This window comes from Helianthus annuus, chromosome 4, assembly GCF_002127325.2.
Source record: "Helianthus annuus cultivar XRQ/B chromosome 4, HanXRQr2.0-SUNRISE, whole genome shotgun sequence".
Lineage (NCBI taxonomy): Eukaryota > Viridiplantae > Streptophyta > Magnoliopsida > Asterales > Asteraceae > Helianthus > Helianthus annuus.
Window position 1 is genome coordinate 30,026,753 of NC_035436.2, and position 19,050 is coordinate 30,045,802.

Consider the following 19,050-nt stretch of genomic DNA (forward strand, 5'->3'; position numbering starts at 1 on the left):
AAAAGGAGAAGTGATGTACAAGATGGTAATTTGACGAGGGGTACACATTTTTAAGAAGTATGTACAAGCGACTGCAAGCTGGTAGAAGTGGAAGTTCATTAGCCTTTTAAGACGCTTCAGGGCAGGCTAGGGATATCACCCATGAACCCTGATATCCAATTATAAATGAATCATCTTGCAATTGAGACGTGAAGATAGAAAGGCAGATTGAATGCGAATAATGATGGGAGTCTCAGGTTGCAAGATGAAGCATTGTGTGTTTCAATTTCATCTTAAGTTCATCATGGTTGAAACACACAAGACGCATCTCACTAATTTTGAATGCCGGAGCAACACAAAGTTTCAACAACAACACTGATTTAGAGAAAAAGTTTGCAGGGTTTATATCCAGATTCGTTGATATACTGTCACCGATGGCGGTTGGAGTCGCTATTTCATTGGAAATCTGCGGAGGTGCTATGGAGTTTCAGACTATCACTCCGATGTCTTTAATACCTCAATGGTATCGATAATAACTGCAATAGTCATCCAAGCAGCAACCCTAGGGTAAAAAACACTTCAACATGACTACAATTTCAACAATTGTATGTTATAATTTTCTTTCTACAATTATCTTAACTTGAATCTTGAATCTTGAATTGGAATTTGAGTTTGATTCTTTATGAGTTTTTTTTTTCACATATCTTTACTAATCATGATGTGTTGTTCCTGTTGTGTTATCATATGGGTTTGAGTTGATGATTCATATCTTTAGTTGGGTTGGATGAAAGTTATTGTTTTGATCGGAATATTGGGGTGTTTGGTTTGCAAATCTTGAAAAGGGGGAGTGCCAATCTGGTAGTGATTATTGGTTTTTATTGTGTTTTTGTTTTGTGGGTATTAAAGATAGTGATAACTGTGTGCTTAAGTTGGAATTTTATTTGTTGTTCTTTGTATCTTGCGTTCATGGGAGGTCGATCAGGTACAGAAGGAAGAACAGTTGAACAACAAGTTCTAGAGGTAAGTGATAAAAAATATTAATGATTATTTTATAAAATTTATAGATACTAATGACATTATTTAACAGTCAAATCCAGTTCTGGAAGCCTTTGGGAATGCGAAAACGGTGAAGAACAACAATTTCACATTAAAAGTCCGCTTAATAACACATTTACATACATTTGCTTAGTAAATTAAAAGTTAATTTACAGGAAAGCTCACACGACTTTGTGTTTGTACCAGTCGTTATGGTAAATTTGTAGAGATCCAATTCGACAAGCAAGGGAAGATATCCAGAGCCGCGGTTAGAACTTACCTTCTAGAGAGATTACGAGTTTGCCAGTGTCAGATCCTGAAAAGAACTACCATTGTTTTTACATGCTCTGTGCAGCACCCCCCGAGGTGACTTCTTTTTTTTTGGAAATACTTGTGAATTCGGTTATTGAAAATATTGTCTCGAGTGGACTCTGGTTTTTACGTATAGATACGATTTTTATTTTTTAGGATGTCAAGAGGTTCAAATTAGGAGACCCGAGAACGTTTCATTATTTGAATCAGACTAATTGCTATGAAGTAGCGAATATAGACGATGGAAGAGAGTATTTGGAAACACTTAGTTTATCTGTCACTTACTTTAACCTCGAGTTCCCGAAAAATCATCTCTATCAGTAACACATGTAACACCTATTATTTGCAAGTAATTAGCTAATTATGATTATTCAATATTGCATCCCTAAAACTTTGATTTCTTTGTCATTACTTTTTATTTGACTTATTAAGTAAACTTTTAGGTCTTGTGGAGTTGAGGTATCGACATTTATTAGCGAAGAATCGTCCGATGTGTCATCAGATGGGGTGTTTCTGGGTGCAAAGAGGGATAGTGTGTCTCATGGTGGAGTGGACGTTGACTGAGAGTGGCGTGGGCCCAAGCGTAGGAAGGATATTTTATGGGTTGATAAAGGTAAAAAGGAAAATAATTTCTCTGGTTCCATGTATTCCCATTTGAAGGTTTCACTTGGAGATGTTTGTAGCTTGGATGACTTGAGAGAAAGAATGGTGGTTTACTTGAGCCAAAGTAACTGCCATGAGATTCTTGATGCTATGACTCATGTTACAAAGGTTTGTTTTCTGTTTTTTTTTTCGTGGGCTTATTTTAGTTATCGATTTAAACTATGGTCACAGACTCACAGTAATCTTTCTAAATATTTATTTTTTCAGAATATTGATGAAGGAAGACTTAAAATGAAGGCCCACTGTCCAATGGTTACTGATGTTGGAATGAAGGAGAATGCCTTGAAGATTCTAATGGGTTATGTGGTATTTTAAATTTAGCGATTTTGATAGTAATACCGGTGACACCAATAACGACCACTATCTCCGTACCTTACCAACGACAACCTCCGTTACTGCCGACAAGCTCTATCAAGCACCACCGTAATGTCGTAATGTCGACAAGCTCAAGCTCAAGCTCCGATCAGTTTTGTTTTATTATTTAGAAAATGAATAGTGTAATTTTACGTAGAATCTATTTTTGATATGAGATTTGAATGAGAAGTTATGTAATCTTCAAATTTATTAGTTCCGACAAGTTATTAGCGGATATGAGAATCCTTTGTTTGAGTTTTTGATATACAGATTCTTAGTTCGACAAGTTATGTAATTTGGAAATGGCTTGTGTAATCTCCGGGGATCTTCCCTGCAAATTCTCCGGCAAGACTCAAGAGCATTAGCGGCGACGCGTGTATTAGCATCGACATTTTGATCAATAGCCGACAAGAATTAGCGGCATCATCTTTAGCAAAGTCGGGATACGAGACATTGACGCTCGCCAACTAAAGTAGTTTATTTTTCAATAGGGCCACTGTTAAAATATGCATCTACATTTTACAATTCTATTGTTATAAGTTGATACTTAATACTTGTTCTCTATTTTCTCATGTTACTGGATATGTTGGAGCACAATTCGACTTATTTGTGGACTATTCGGCTGCTTGCATTATTGGGCTTACTTGGACTGAAGACAGAAGATAGAAGACAGAAAGCCTGGGATGCATAACCTTTCAGTTTCAGAACACTAACATCTAATGTTTTAGTTGCAGGGAATGAAAAAGTGGTGTTTTTGCAGTCTACCTACGTGTTTAATCATCGAGTGGGTTATTGCTACAATTCATGGATTCTGGATAAAAACTTAAGTGGCAAGATCGACAGGCCAGACAGGTCGAGTAAAGGGTCATAGTTAAGTGCAGAAAATGGTGGAGTCGGTTTGTAATTCATCTTGGTTTCAATTATTTTACCTGATATTATATGCGGTTTATTATTTCTTTTTTCTTTTTTTTTTTTTTTGGTTTTAAATTAGGTGAAGGAAATGGTGGAGCGGTGTTGGGTCGATTAAGGCGCAAGTGGTTGGTTCCGATGACCGTTGATTCATATATCTGGTTGTAGGTCAAGTTATGGATAGATATGGTGATTGATAGTTGATGTTTCTGTTGAAATGGGCGTTTTTCGGCGAATGGTGAGATCAGTAGGTTCAAAGTGACTATGGTGAGGGTTTCGGGTGATCAACCAACATTTTAGTGAAAAAGATTTAACTCGGGTCAGCGGACGGTCATCAGGAATGTATAAATGTACACTCAAGTCGTTTAGATAATTTAATATAATTATCATCAACCTCTGTTCAATGAGGTGCATTAAGGTTGTACACTGTTGAAGCCGAGAGAAAAGGGAAAGGCTATAGCTGATACGGGCGTTATTCAGGTTAGTTTATCGGGTTTTTTTATGGTTAATCGGGTCTGGTTAATCAAGTTTCTAAAATTAGTCAAGTTCAGGTTTTTCAGCTTTCAGGTTAAACGGGTCGAAATAATAAGCATGTATTCTTGAAATAACAAGTCAGAATAGGTTTGGCTTGGGCTGACCCGTCAAATTTTCAAAACCATCACCAGAGAACTCACGCGCTGCCAATACCATGCTAACCAACACTTTCACTGAGCACCACTATGTTCAACACAAGTATATCAACCGTTTGCTTTATTTGTTTTTGAATTCTTAAATTATGTTTATTCACAGAGTTGATGGTATGCGTAAGTTTTCGGGTAGGATAAAGAGGTGCACTAATTGTCACAAATTTATTATGCTTAATTTTGTACATTTTGTTGCATTACGTTATTATTTGTATGATATAACGTCAAGCCACACTCCAATTTTTTAATTTTTTTTTTATCACAGACTGAAGCTGCAGCAAAGAGGGAACTAGCGCTTGATGGGTCGGATATGTGAGTGACTCAACTATGTCTTCCACAGAGCATTCCTAAGTGTACATACTTATTTTTTTTCATTATTATTATTATTGCAGAAAATGGAGTAATAATGACATGGGGATGGGGCGAAAACGGTTAGCTTGGTTTAGGAGATACATGTGATCACACTTGTCCTCAGGATTCAGTTCATGCATTAAAGAATGAACACGGTTCTTAAACAGAGACCATCTTAAACCGATGATTTCTCTTTCTTTTGATCGAGTTTCTAGGGGAAATCTATTATCTATCTGTTACCGACTGGATGAGATGTGGGTTTGACTTGAATAAAACTCTATATATGTTATTGTTTATGATTGACTTTTATTTATGCCTATTAAGTGTTCGATGAAATGTGCCAATGGTTTAAAAAATAAATTGTGTGAACTCGTTGGGCAATGTGCGGCAAAAAATCATAAATACCCGCGGCAACGCACGGGCCTTCCCACTAGTAAGTATGGAAAGAAGGTATTATCTTTTTTTTTTAAAAGGCGACACTTCATTATAAAAGGACCAACCAGCAAGAAATTAGAGACCACAAAAACAATTTTAGTTTTCTAATAAAAACTACTAGAAATTTTTTATTCTTTTACGGGTGGGCATTCAAGTACAAACAGAAATAGATTGTCTATGGGGAACAAGATTCAAACATTTGACCTAAGTATAAAGGTCTGGAACACAACTAATCGAGTATCATATGATTGTTTTGCATTAATAGGCAAAATATTAATGTGCAAAAATTCTAAGCCAGAAATTGTTGAGTGAGTAATGTTAGACCTTTAAATCACTATGTAAAATCAGGGGCGCAGCTTAGGCTTAGTCCGAGGGGGCGCCCGACCCCCCGAACTTTTCGGCGCGTAGTGTTATGAATAGTAGTTTCGTATAGAAAATTTTTAGGTTTTGGAAAAATTGGGAGGGGGGGGGGGAGCTTCGCCAATGTATAAAATGACTGTTTTACCCTTCTGAATTACAACCAACACCACTTTTTCCTTGACAAACTAAAAAGGTATTTTCAATATGTATTTTAGAAAGAAAAAAACAAACATATGAAGGATATATTCCTTCTACTGAATTTATGTCTTGATATATTATTACATTCATGTTATATTATACATTAAGTCATTACTAAACAACTTGTAGAATACTTTCTAAATGGAGTCCACTTGAGAGTGATAAAGAGTACGTATTTAACACTTCAGCTAGAGATGGGCATAATCGGGTATTTACAGTACCTAGACCCGGTTCCTACCCGGACTTGGTTCCTACTCGGTTGGGCGTACCCGGTTCCTCTTAGAACCGGTTCCGGGTCATACCCGGGTATTTGGCACAGAAACCAGAACCTATTGTACCCGGTTCGGGTATTGTGGAACCGGGTTTCACCAGAACCGGGTTCGGGTCGGGACCGGTTCTGTCGTGTATGTGAAGAAAAAGCCTGCATGCATAGTGGTAGCTACTAGTCGGAACCGGTTCCGCAGTGTATTGTCAAATCAACGAAAAAGCTGCCTAGCTACTGTTAGGAACCGGTTCTTAATATTATAATCGGTTATTTTGTTATTTAAACACTTTAAAACCTATACCAGAAACCTCTACAAGTCCTTCGTGTCCAACTCCAGCACCCTTTCTAGTTTCTAATTCATACTAGCTAAGAGATATGGCATGCAACGATGAAGTGGTTTTGGTTTTGGAAACCAAAAGGAACCCCGCGATCTGGAAGAACTTTGATTTATGCCTAATGTCCGATAGCCACGAGATGGCTAGATGTAAAGGTTGCGGCAAGTTTATGAAGGCGTCGGCTAACTCGACGCTAAAGAAGCACACCGACCGCCATTGTCCGTTGACAAAGGCGAAAAATAGTGAAAAGGGTGAAGCCTCCGGGACCGGCTCGTCTAAAGTTTAGGTGTTTTATGTAAAACCGGTTTGTGTGGTTTATCATTATGTTTGATGTTTTATGTGTTTTTAGGTTGTTTTGTGTGGTTATGTTTGGATGTTTTATATAAAACCGGTTTATGAACTTTATGATTATGTTCTATGGTTTCTTTCTACCTTGTTCTAAGTGACACCGGGTACGCATGGGAACCGGGTACGGTAGGAACCGGGTACAGGTTGGAACCGGGTATGGACCTTTTTTTTTTTAAAAAAAATGTGGAACCTGGTAGGAACCGTAGGGTTTTTTAAACCCGGAACCGGGTATGCTTAATACCGGGTTGGGACTGGAACCGGTTCCGGGTCGATTCTACGGGTCCGGGTTTGGAACCGGATATTATGCCAATCTCTAACTTCAACTAGTCAAAATTTAAATAATTTCTCCACTCTCAATCAAACTAATTATAAACCAATCCGGCCACTTGAAGAACCGGTCAATATTTAAAACATGGATGGTATATTCCACAACGCGCATGGATGGTTTATGGGCTGTTTATTGAAATTTATTCAAATTTTACTATATATCTTTTTTCTATCGACTATAACTAACGGATTAAAAACAAAATTTTAATAAAAAAACGAGTTAACTGTCATTATCATCCTTGTGGTTTATCCATTATGCTAGTCACTCCAAACCAAATTTCAAATTTGTACCATTTCCGTCAGCGACGAACTTATAGTGCAAATAAGGGTAGCACGGGCTACCCCTCAACCCCGTATCTGTAGTGTAAAAATAACCCGTAACTCCATTTTCGTAGTGTAAAAATACCTCTCAACTCCGTTTCTGTTATATAAAGGATACACCTGATCCTAAAAAAAAAATTAGGATACCCCTAACTTTTTGGGCTAGTTCCGTCACTGATTTTCGTCCCTGATACGCTTGAAACATAGCAGCTCCGTCCAAAAAACTTAACGTCCGTTAAAACCTGCCGTTTTAATGAGGGTAAAAACGTCGTCTTTCGTTTTTAATTAAACCCTGTTAATAGGGTTTAAATCGGGGATGAAAAAGGAAAATGATGGTTTTACCCTTTATTAAACAGTAGGTTTTAATAGACGTTAGTTTTTTTGGATGGAACCGACATATTTTAAGAATTTCAGTGGCGAAAATGATACAAATTTAAACTGAACTTGCATAATTGGACAAACCACAGAGACGAAAATGACAATTAACTCTAGAAAACCATATAAATTTCAATGACGAGAGATCAGCAGTCCCCTTGACAGCCTTTGCTTCCGCTCTTGTTTTTTGTTATCAGATAATAGATAATAGTTTGAATTGTTTGGAAGAAAAAAAACAAATTGTTGATATAATAACGTTTTGTTTTGGATTAATTCGAAAGTGTAAAGCAACTACAATAACAAAATCCAAACACCCATTAAATCCGGCCTTTTGTAATTTGTAGAAGGCGTATATGTGCAATGGAATTTCGTACCTATGACTTTATAACTAAACTAATGCTAATACCCGCAAATTTCGCGGGGTTGAAAAATGATATGTTTGTACTTTTGGTAAAAACGTTTTATGTTACTTATCGTAAATGAAATGTACGCATGAACTTATTATGGCAATCTGAATTTAAAAATTAAAATAAAACGAAGCATCGAACTATAAATGTAACAAAAGCTAATTAACAGTTCAAATAGGTTAAAGTTACATGTATCAATTATAAAACAAAGCAAAATTTTCAATAACTTAAAAGTTTAAACAGTTTGGCTTGACTCAACATAAACAAAGTCGATATTATCTATTTTTGAAGTCCACTTTCATTATGCCTCAACTAAGAAATAGGTTATTACTTCATCATATGGCTCAATCTTACCTAATATTTGATAGTTAAATAAATCAGATCACCATCGGAGACCTTGCCATGTCTGCATCTGACTTCAGAAATAACCAAATAAGATGGTTAAGAAGAATAATGCAATTTTGTAGTCGTGCATTAACACGTTGGACAAAAGGTGTTATAAAGATAAAACAATAAATTAATATAAGTGTAACATGTAAACACCAAAATAAAATATTATTATAAAATGTAATCATGTAAACAAAAAAGTTACAACAATACTTTATTCCATATATTAAAAGAACAAAGGTGCAGCTTCCAAATACATTCCAGCAGTCCTGTCCTGGGGAGGATATCTAGTTATAACAGTGCAAAATCCCTTCCATTTAACCTATATCTTACACTTGGTGCCTTTTTTCACAGCAAGAACATGCAAAAAATAACATTTGTAAATAAAAAATTTTTGAAGCTTCATACTCAAATTTATCATTGGTTTCATTTCCAGAAACGTAGTTAGGTGACGAAATATAAAAAATCAAATTAAATCTTATAAAATAAAGATATGCTACCATTGCTAAATGGCTTAAGAGAAGATACTTGTCAGAGGGAGAGGGACATCTGACTCATCTTTTTTGCAATCTCCACTTTAGGAGATCAAGACTCATCTTTACTTTACTCCTACGACAAACATAGGTGAATCGGTTTATGGAGCTAAGATCACCAACTTCTTGGCACCACCCTGCATATTGACGAAGAAAAATAACACCTTAGGGGTACATGTCCTTTAAAAGTTTTAAGGTAAACCAAACTGAACTTTTTAACTTCAAATTAACCGTCGTAAAAATGCCAGAAGATTATACAATGTAATCAGCTCCAAAATCACCCAAAGATATAGTTGCAAGGTCTCTGAACACGTATGAATTTATCATTAGGATAAAGCAAATATTTGCTCATTTCACAGTAACAAATGTACAAATGCTATTTATCAATATGAGACCATTTATTTACCTTTGGCTAGTAACTTCATTATGCTTCCATTTGAACCATTTTCTTATTAGTTAATCCATATGACCCGTTAGAGATATAGCACAATCCACATACATCCATTTTTTAAGTAAAATGAGTCAAAGCTACTCACATAGGAGGTTTGCAAAAGGCTAAGTGATCAAGCAGTACTACTGTTTTCGGAAATTCACTACACAACTCCTTGATTTCTGATATATGCAAGTTGAGACCCTAAAAACAATCCACAGTCAATAAATAGTCACTAACATAAAATTTTTCAAAACTTCACACACACAGGTGTTAAAGAACTTGCGTACCTTCAAAATAGGAGGTATAGAATGTGCATCATGTTCCACATCTGAACTTCACGAACTGAATGGCGTTGAGATAGCCATTGTGTCACCACTTCAAGGCAAGTCTGTAGTTAAGTACATACCAACTTCTGACCATATTTATAATTGTCTTAAAAGTATTTTTGGTCTGTATGCTCAGGGCCGACCCAACAACATAGATAGGTAAGGCTTGGGCCTAGAACCACCCAAAAAATAGGGCCTCATTTTCGCAAAATAATTACATACATGTTAACACTGAGTTAGCCCAGGACTGGTAGAACACCAATCTGTGTTGACGATCTAGAATTTGGAAGCGCGCGAGTGACTTAGGAGATTGAAAAACAATCGGCTATGGAATCAAAACAGACTTCAGTCAACGTCATCATCTTCATCAATGAGGTTTTGATGTTTTAGTTACAACATATCTTTGTTTCTTATATCAGATCAAGAGGGAATTTAGAATTGTATTCTTTTGTTATTTTCCTAAGACTGCGGGGAGTGGGGGGGCTTGGGTTGGGGGCTTTGCTCAACACGTGACGATAGTGGGGTCCATCAGACCACCCCAAAAAAAGTGGGGTGTAGAAGCGGCGTGGGTTAGCAGCGTTGGGCAGCCATGTTGGCTGACTTTATTTTTTTTAAATGGTTGAGAGATTTATAAAATAAAATCACTCAATCCTGGCTAGCCAGCTCACCCCGCCCCCATAGCGACGTTGGCTGGGCAACGCCAAGCCTAACGCTGGCACAGAGTGGCTTAGCCAGCGTTGGCTGGCTTCCCCCGCCCAACCAACGCCACCACTCCCCATAATCTAAAGTTAGTAGGGAATTAACGTATGACAGTATGATCTTTCTAGAAATTGCCGCAAAAATAACCTAATTTGACCCTCAATTAGTCAGTTTATTTCTTTTAATATGGTATAAATTGGACCCAGCAAAAAAAAAGTATTTTGTATTTTGCCATATGTTGCATTACATCTGACAAAAGTATTGTTCTATTTTACGTGGATTATTAAAGCTTGCAAAATGTGCTTCATCTGCTTGCTGAGCAAAATCATTTTTGTACCTTAATTTGAAAAACATAATTACATTAAATTTAGTTTTATTATAGTGATTTAAAGTTGCTATAGAAAGTAAACTAATAATTACATTAAATTAATAATACACGTTTTTTAAGGGGGGGAATTCCTATTATTAGAAAAAACTTGTCGTTTTAACTCGAATGATTATGACCATTTTTTAAAACGACCCATTTTGATCCATTACGCAGCGGACCCGCCAGTTTTGCCAGGTATATACCTCATATTGTTATATTTGGGTCTTTGATTACGTTTCTGGACAAAGTTCCCATTTTTAATCATATTTAAAACACCAAATTTTATAAACATCAAAAAACTGGATAAAAAAAAAAGCGTTTAGGGGTCGACCCACCATATTTGCAACCTATATCCACCACTTGTCATAAGTCATAGTCAAGAAAGATGATACCTTGTGACGTATCAGACGGTGAGGGTTCATCAAGCCAATCATATGCTTTTACATCCATTGATCCATACAGAAGCTTGCTAAAAACAGTCACTCCGGGATGATTATGAAGGGGAATGATGGAAGACGGTGGCATGCAAAATATCCCCATCTAGAATAAAAGTATACGTATTAATAATTCAGTCTTTTCGTAAGAAAAAAAAATGTGAATCTTTTTAGTTTTTGAACTTACTGTGAAGCTGTGGAACTCATGATTATGGATATATTTAATCGGTGACAAAGATCGATTGGGCCCATATGTCCCGTTGAGTTCGCTTACGGGACCTGTCCAGTTACGTACTGTTTGTGCTTCCGGCTCTAACCCAACATCTGCAGCTTTGATTTTATTTTATCTGGTCCAAATTCAAGAAACAAAAACATCAAGGTTAAATACAATACTCAGTAGTTACACTTGTGACGTATGTACGCGATTCTTAAAGGGTCCAAGGGTAAAATGGTCATTGATTATGAGGTCAGAGCTATGTTTACTAAAACAGCATGTTAAACTGGTAGGTCTTTATATGAATATATACAGATTTATTTGTAAATATGTATATGTGTGATTTAAAGTCTTTAATAGACTTAAATATAGAAAATTGAAAAACATAATTACATTAAATTTAGTTTTATTATAGTGATTTAAAGTTGCTATAGAAAGTAAACTAATAATTACATTAAATTTCGCAACATATAATGCCAATTGAATTTGAAAGAAATTAATTTTGAAATTACTTACCGAACCAAGAAAATTTGGGATTCAAGAAATTACTTGCTGCAAGAGACAGAGGAAGAGAAGTGATGTACGTATGAGGAATTTACATTGCTGCTAAAATGCTGCTATTGATGGCCATTGTTGCTTTGTGGATTTGATTAGCAGAGTCACGTTTTTGTTCAAATGCTTTCGGGCTTTTTCCAAGAATCCTTCGGGGCTCACGCAACCACTATTTCTCGTCTTTTCTCTGAGGAATTTTTCGAAATGACCCCGATCTTGAATTTCCCGACATGCTTCCTTGCTCCACATACCAAAATTCAGTCTCTTTGAAGCTATCCAATATTTCATGTAATAAACAAAAAAATGAAATTTTGTTAACAATCACAAATTTAAAAAGAATCATCTTGATGAGAGGAAAAGGGTGTTTTGGTCTTACCAAAAGGAGCGCGTCGAGCTTCTTTAACGCTGGAAGGTTGATATAAATATCCAACCTTCGTCGGCTAGACATCACCTCCATGGCTTTTCTGTTCTGTTCTGTAAACTGTGTGACATGGGATAAATTCAACGATGTAATCGTAAACCGAGAGTAAGCAGTTCATCTCCCGTTTCCACATCATCTTCTTCTCGAGATGCAACGGCTCTAACTTTAGATGTTGGCCAAACATAGAAGCTACAAAGATCGAAAACAAAACAGCTTAGAAACACATGAATACGTTATAGCGCGTCGCAGTGTACAAATCATCTAACACACCAGATAGCAAATGTGTACCGTAAAGATTTGTGATGGCATTAGAAACAGTAACCACAGTAGAAACTCCTTTGCCGCTGCCAGACATGTCTTCTCCCAATAAAAGTTTTGCGAATCTTTTTTTCATCATTTCGAGCTCTGTTTCAAAAATATATCAAATCCATATTTAAATTATTTAAAAAAACATCAAACAACCATTTCAAATACAAACAGATAAACAACTCCAACTGTTGAGCTGGGGCACCAAATAAACCCTCAAGTGTCAAACTACAGTCGTCCAACCAGTGACGATGCAACCCATGTGAAGCGAACAGTCGAGGACTCCACTTCGCAGGCCCAACTGGTTCAACGACTGGGCCATCTGCCCATCTTAATCGAGACTCTTGAAAAGGTTAGGAGCCAAGCGCTGGACGGTCTTTATCATGAAACCCGAGTATGTGTTATGTAAAGAACAAATGACATGCATTGTTCACTACAGACTCGACTCGGATAGAACGTAAGAGTCTACATGCTCATTCGACAACGAAGAGACAATTGTGCATTCAGCATAAGATCATTATAGATTCGTGTAGTGACAAATAATCAAAAAGATGATATTTTTAATCACAAATTGTTTGATCTGAGTTGAAATTGAAGAATAAGATCATTATAGAGGTTACAATAGTGAATCAGATGAAGTACGTACCCATGGAGAACAGTTGAAGCTCCGATTTGATGATCGATTTGTTGAAAGAGGAAACAGAGTGCGATCTGGGTCACGAATGTTCAGTTTCTTGATCTGATTAATACAAAAAGAAGATGAATACCTTGATTCCATGGACTGCGGCTAGGTTTTCTCCAAACAGAATGCGAATGAGGGATTATCTGATGAAGAGGAACAATGGAAACAACAAAACCCTAATCCACAAAGAGTATGAGACTACATGGTATGGTGATGGACCATCCTTGGAGGATGATCCGCCACGTAGGCGACACATCATAGTCCTCCCAAGGATGGATCATCCTCCAAAACTAGGGGGCATGGGAGGATGGTCCTAGTCATCATCCTCCACCACTTTTATATTTTTTTTATTTTTTTTAATCTTCAACTTTTAACAAATAAAGTAACAAAATATTTTGAGGTCATTGAGCGAACCAGGTAGACCAAAAAAAGCATGCCATATCCAGAGATCCTGTGACGCAACAGCCTCTAGAATGATAGTCGGATGTTCCTGATCTCCCCTAGTATACTGACCTTGCCATGCAACCGGGCAGTTCTGCCACTGCCAGTGCATGCAATCAATGCTCCCGCGCATTCCTGGGAAACCATGTCTCTGTTCGTGTGCTTGATATAATTTTTGAACGTCGTTTGCGTTCGGTTTCCGCAGGTATCGCTTGCTATACAATTTGACAACCCATTGGCAAAACTTGTACAAACCTCGACGTGCGGTTCTTTCAGACATCCTAATGTACTCGTCTAATGCATCTGGTGCGTAACCGTACGCAAGTTGGCGAATGGCCGACGTACATTTTTGTAAATTACTGAAACCCCTTTGCCCCCTAGCATCGTTTCGCAATGTAAAAAACGGATCAGACTGGGCCATGTCGCCTGCAATACGTAAGAACAGTTGACGACTCATGCGGAAACGACGTCGAAAAATCTCGGCTGGGTACACGGGTTCGTCGGCAAAGTAATCGGCTACTAGTTTATCGTGGCCGACTATAAATTTAGAACAAAACATAAATGAAATTAATTAAAACATACATTTTAAAATCTATATAAAACATAAGGAAAAAAAATAAAATACCTTCTTGGTCTCGGTTATATTTTGCTCGTCTAGTTAGCGGTTGGGACGACCCTTCAGCGGCCGCCATGAACACCTGAGCCGCGTTCATAATCATGTTGTGCATAATAACATCCTCTTCCGAAGATGATGAATACCACTCGGACGAAGACGATGAAGACATAGAAGAAATTGAAGAAATGGAAGAAACGGGTGAAGCCATGATAATTTTTTAGCGAGAGATGGGGTGGTAGCGGGTAAAAAATGGTACAAAATATGATGCTTTTTTATAAAAAGGGAAGAGTGGTTTATAAAATGTGAGAGAGATGGGGTGGTAGTGGGTGAAAAAGTTGTGAAAATAGGGGTTAAACATGTGAGTATTTATAAAAATGGAAGTGAAATGGGGTTTTTTTTAATTATAGCCGTTAGATTCAATTTTTTTTATTTAAAACGGTCCAAAGGTGGGGGACCCACCTAATTCGCTTCGTCGCCAACGGCTACTTTCGGACGATTAGGACGGGGACGGTATGGGGCGGCACGGTGTTTGGACCGTCGCCGACCCGCGACGGGCCGGGGCCGACCCCCATACCGTGTAGCCTGAGAGAAGACGTCTGCTTTATATATGGAAGGAACAACAATGACCCGAACCACCCATTCGGATCCCGTGTCGGGTTGCACATAGGTAAATGAAGGGATTTAGAAAAATGAGGGAAAATGAGATTTAGGTGCTGTTTGTTTTTGCAGACATAAACTGTCTGCAAACTGATTTTATCTGTTTTTATGTCTGCAACTGAAGATGTGGTCTGAAGCTCTTCAAGCTGAAAATATAAGACTGTTTGTTTTTATGAATTGATACTGTCTGTACAAACTATATGAACTTTGTTTTATTTTCCAAATCAAAACATCCTAAACCATTTACCTCAACTACACATTCAACATCCAAAATATGGAACCCAATTCCCCAAATTCCTAAATCTATCAATCAAAATTAAAGTTTCCATGATAGATGATTTACAAAATTAAAGTTTCCATGATTGAAATTTAAGAACCAATTTCATCTTCTAAATTGGGAATCAATTAGATACCAAAAGGAGAAATAAAAAACACCTATTGTGATGACCATAACCTCTGCCTTGAGACAATCACAAACGTATCCAAGAATATTCCTCCGTCAACTGGAACTCACTGGAGTTCTACCGGAGTAAACCGTAACCGCGGAGATCGGAGAAAACCCACCGGAGATCACGACGGAACTGTTTTGGCCATGTTCTGGTATATATTTCTTATTCATTTTATTCCTCGTTCAATCTTCTGTTGATAGGAACACCTCGCCGGAAACATGCACGTTAACGGGAACAAGAAACACCTCGCCGGAAACCTACACGTTCACCGGCGCCGGTGACCTTACAGCGGTGGTGGTGGTGGTGGTGGTCCAGTTTTGAGGGTGGAGGTTTTCTTGTTGAAAATAAGAGAGGAGAGTTTTTTGTGAAGATGAAAGAAGAAAGGGTATCATAGCTTTTTTTTTTAAGCTGAAAAAAGCCATTTTCAGATCTGGTTAAAAAAACAAACAAACAGTCTTCAAGGGTAACGTCTGCGCGCCTGCAGACATCAGCTCCTTTGAAGATGTTTGAAGAAAAAACAAACACCCCCTTGAAGGACCTGGATGAGGGACAGGTGTGCCCTAATTAATAAGGCTTTTATTAGGTTGTTTAGACTGCGGGGTATGGGGCGGGGGTTTGGGCGTGGGTGGGCTGAAAACGCCCAAGCCACCACCCCGGGTGGGCATGGGTTTGGGCGTGGCCCCTTCTTCATGGGTTTGAAGCCGGGCGTGGCAAGGTGGCATGGCAGGCTCTCAATGGCTATGTGTCAACTCATGCCCCTAACCCAAGCTCCCAACTCAAGCCCCACCATACCCCATGGGCGTGAGTTTTTTTTCCATTTTTTTCCCATTCCACGTGTCAACAAATGCCCCAACCCATGCTCCAACCCAAGCCCACCATACCCCACAGTCTTAGATTAGATTTAGATGTTGTCTGCTACAGATGCATTGATGAGTTGTACAATAACACAACATAAATATGTACTATAGCTATTAGCATATGGAATCGATGGTATGGCCAATCACCATATAACAAATATAGATAAACAAGTGGCTTAGACTATCTTCAATGCTACGTGCGCTTTTATGCGTCCTTAGGTGTCACGTCATATGTCACAATCATATCCTTACAAATCCTTACAAACCTTCATTTCATCTCCAACCTTACAAATATACTTATCTTAATTAATTTCCATCTCATCACGTACTCACTACACACAATATTTAAACAAAACCTTTTTATTTTTTTACTTTAGGCCCACTCATATGTAAAATCCAAGAAAAATAAACACCCTTGCAGAAGGGCTTTTTTGCCGCAGACATGTATGGACAAAGATTTACAGATTTTAAAGGATTCACCACCAAATAATAATAATTTTAAAAAAAATAAAAATAATAATAATAATAATTTTAAACAAAAAAAATTAGATAAGGATAAATATTTGTTTTTCTATAAATAATTCTAAAAAAAACTTTAGATAAGCATAAACGTTTGATTTTATTAGGAGTAGATATATATACTTTGGAGTTCGATGATTGAAATTATGGTAAATCATGAATCAAAGGTTTTCATTTGATATATACTTGATAATTTTATTATTGTTTTTTTTTTTCACTAGAACTAAATAATTATTATAGATCCGGCATATGCTTCTATCAAATTGTAAGTGTTTTAGACGCATCACTATAATGGTAGGCGTACTGTTATAATTGGTTTAAACCCATCATTTGTCGCACATTGCATCAACACGTAGAAAGAACATCATATTTAAATATAACAATTATATACTCAATTGAAAGAGAATTTAATTCTCGATTTTACGGTATAATTCATAAAAATAAAAATGACGAAATATATAAAAGCGTGGGGATCAATCTCCACTTTTTTGTATCGTAAACTCTCTTGAACACAAATTTAAGATGAATGTTTAACGAATGAAATAAATAAATAAGTATGAAGATGCATAAAACTAACTAAAATAATTGTATTTCATAATTTGAATGTATCATAAAAGGGGCTCAACCCATGTAATACATGTGTTTTTAACCTAATAATAAATTAAAAACATATTAATATGTTATAATAAATAAATTATACATCAAAGTTCATTTTTAAAAGATAAATCCTGATGACTGTATGTGTTAACATTGTTAGCCAATAATATTCACAAGATATTATTGGCATGTATTTTTGCAACCTCCTTGTATATTTAGTCTTCCATAATTATAGCTAGTCTAGTCTAGTCTAGTCTTCCCTAATTGTAGCCTCTAGTTTAGCTCTTCGATTTGTATTTAAGTGTTGTATCTATTATTGTCTGAATCAAGGAATATCAGTATTTCACATGGTATCTCTCCTCACAGTCGGATCTCGATCCCGCTGCTTCCATCCTTAAACCTTCGGTGTTCATCTCCTTTACATTCCATGGCCGATAACTCCTCTACTTCCACTAAACCAACACCCACCAGTCTCCATGCAGTGTATACAGTGACTAATATCCAACATAAAGTCCGTATGCTCTATGGAACGAAGGTCTCCTATCCGTCTTGGGTTAAACTTTTCATGTTTCACGCCAATGGGTATGAAGTGGTTCACCATATCGACAGCACGCCGGCCCCAGGTAAGGATGATGCTAAATACCCCGCGTGGAAGAAGATTGATGCGGTCGTCTTACAATGGATCTACGGGACTTTATCGGATGAACTTCTGGTCCGAGTCCTTGAAGACACATCAACGGCTTATGAGGCATGGGAACGGGTCAAAAAGCTCTTCCTTAATAATAAAGGATCCCGTGCCCATGCCCTCCAACATGGGGTATGTTTGGCATGGAGCTTTTAAGAGCTTTTAGGAGCTTCTAGCTTTAAGCTTTTAAGAAAATGCTCCTACTCAATAAAAAGTCTTGTTTGGTTGAAAGAGCTCTAAGCTTTTAGGTTAGGAGCTTGAAGCTTTTGGTTAAACGCTACTACTAGTAGCGTTTAGAAGGAGCTACAAGCTTTTAGGGAAAAAATGACTATTTTAACCACTAAAAATAAGGAAGTTTTTAATGCACTAACTTTCTAAATTTTTAGTTATGTCCATTTTGGTCATTTTATACATTTTATTAAAAGCTCCAGCTACTCTACCAAACACCAAATATATCTAAAAAGCTACAGTTACTAGCTACCAGCTACAGCTACCAGCTTCCAGCCATCAGCTTCCAGCTACCAGCCAGCAGCTACTTTTGCTAAACATACCCATGAGCTCACTAATCTCACTCTCTTCGCCATGCCTGATTTGGAATCTTACTGCCAACGGATTCGCAAACTTGTGGATCAGCTTGCTATTGTTGATTACCCTATCACAAACACCCAACGCATCCTTCACCTTGTCTGTGGTCTTCCTCGAGAATACGACACCACAGCGGCCATTCTCAACCAATCACTACCTCCTTGGGAAACCGCTATGGATCAACTCCAAGCCGAAGCCCGTCGAATTGCTGCCCGAGAAAATAACTCATCCAACAGGTTGGTGGCTGTTGCTGTCTCCTCAAAACCCACCAGGGACTCCTTAAATCGAACACCACCATCTCCAACCGAGCCACGTCCCTCAAACTACAGGGACTCTCAACCCAACCACCGTAACCAGAATAACCGTGACCCTCCTTCCATACGAGACACCCGCTCGGGCAGGAACACCAGCCGAAACCCACCAAATCAATCCCCACGCCCTTATTCACCTCACCCTATGCAATATACACCCTATTGGGCTCCCCATCCACAGCAACCCTACCCGTACTGGACTCCTCCACCCTTTCCGTTCCCATCCCAACCATGGCAGCAACCGTGGGACTACCAGCCCACGAACAAATTTGGCAACCGGAACTCCGGCTCTCAACAAAACCAATCGGCACAGGCCCACCTG

The 19,050-nt window shown here is 37.7% G+C and overlaps 1 protein-coding gene and 1 long non-coding RNA gene across 10 annotated transcripts; one reads left to right on the forward strand and one right to left on the reverse strand.

Moving 5' to 3' along the window:
- Positions 1–553: 553 nt before the first annotated feature.
- Positions 554–4,596, forward strand: LOC110868613. Its single transcript, XR_002552592.2, has 8 exons — positions 554–999; positions 1,067–1,132; positions 1,222–1,380; positions 1,483–1,675; positions 1,770–2,097; positions 2,197–3,732; positions 4,201–4,247; positions 4,328–4,596. It is a non-coding gene; the product is annotated as an uncharacterized LOC110868613 (long non-coding RNA).
- A 3,597-nt stretch (positions 4,597–8,193) lies between these two features.
- On the reverse strand, positions 8,194–13,190 carry LOC110868612 (rop guanine nucleotide exchange factor 3-like). Of its 9 annotated transcripts, XR_004891547.1 has the most exons (11): positions 12,976–13,190; positions 12,312–12,428; positions 11,979–12,212; positions 11,567–11,874; positions 11,024–11,183; positions 9,298–10,942; positions 9,114–9,211; positions 8,984–9,025; positions 8,836–8,881; positions 8,545–8,714; positions 8,194–8,386 (listed from the first exon to the last, which is right to left on the reverse strand). XR_004891547.1 is itself a non-coding variant. In XM_035989134.1 (5 exons), exons 1-4 carry the CDS (start codon positions 13,105–13,107, stop codon positions 12,043–12,045), a joined length of 363 nt encoding a protein of 120 aa, XP_035845027.1. In that variant the 5' UTR covers positions 13,108–13,186; the 3' UTR covers positions 11,567–11,874; positions 11,979–12,042. The 9 variants fall into 9 exon arrangements, 1 of the variants encoding a protein (XP_035845027.1); XR_002552587.2 differs by having other exon boundaries at positions 8,545–8,881; XR_002552588.2 differs by having other exon boundaries at positions 8,984–9,211.
- Positions 13,191–19,050: the final 5,860 nt, after the last annotated feature.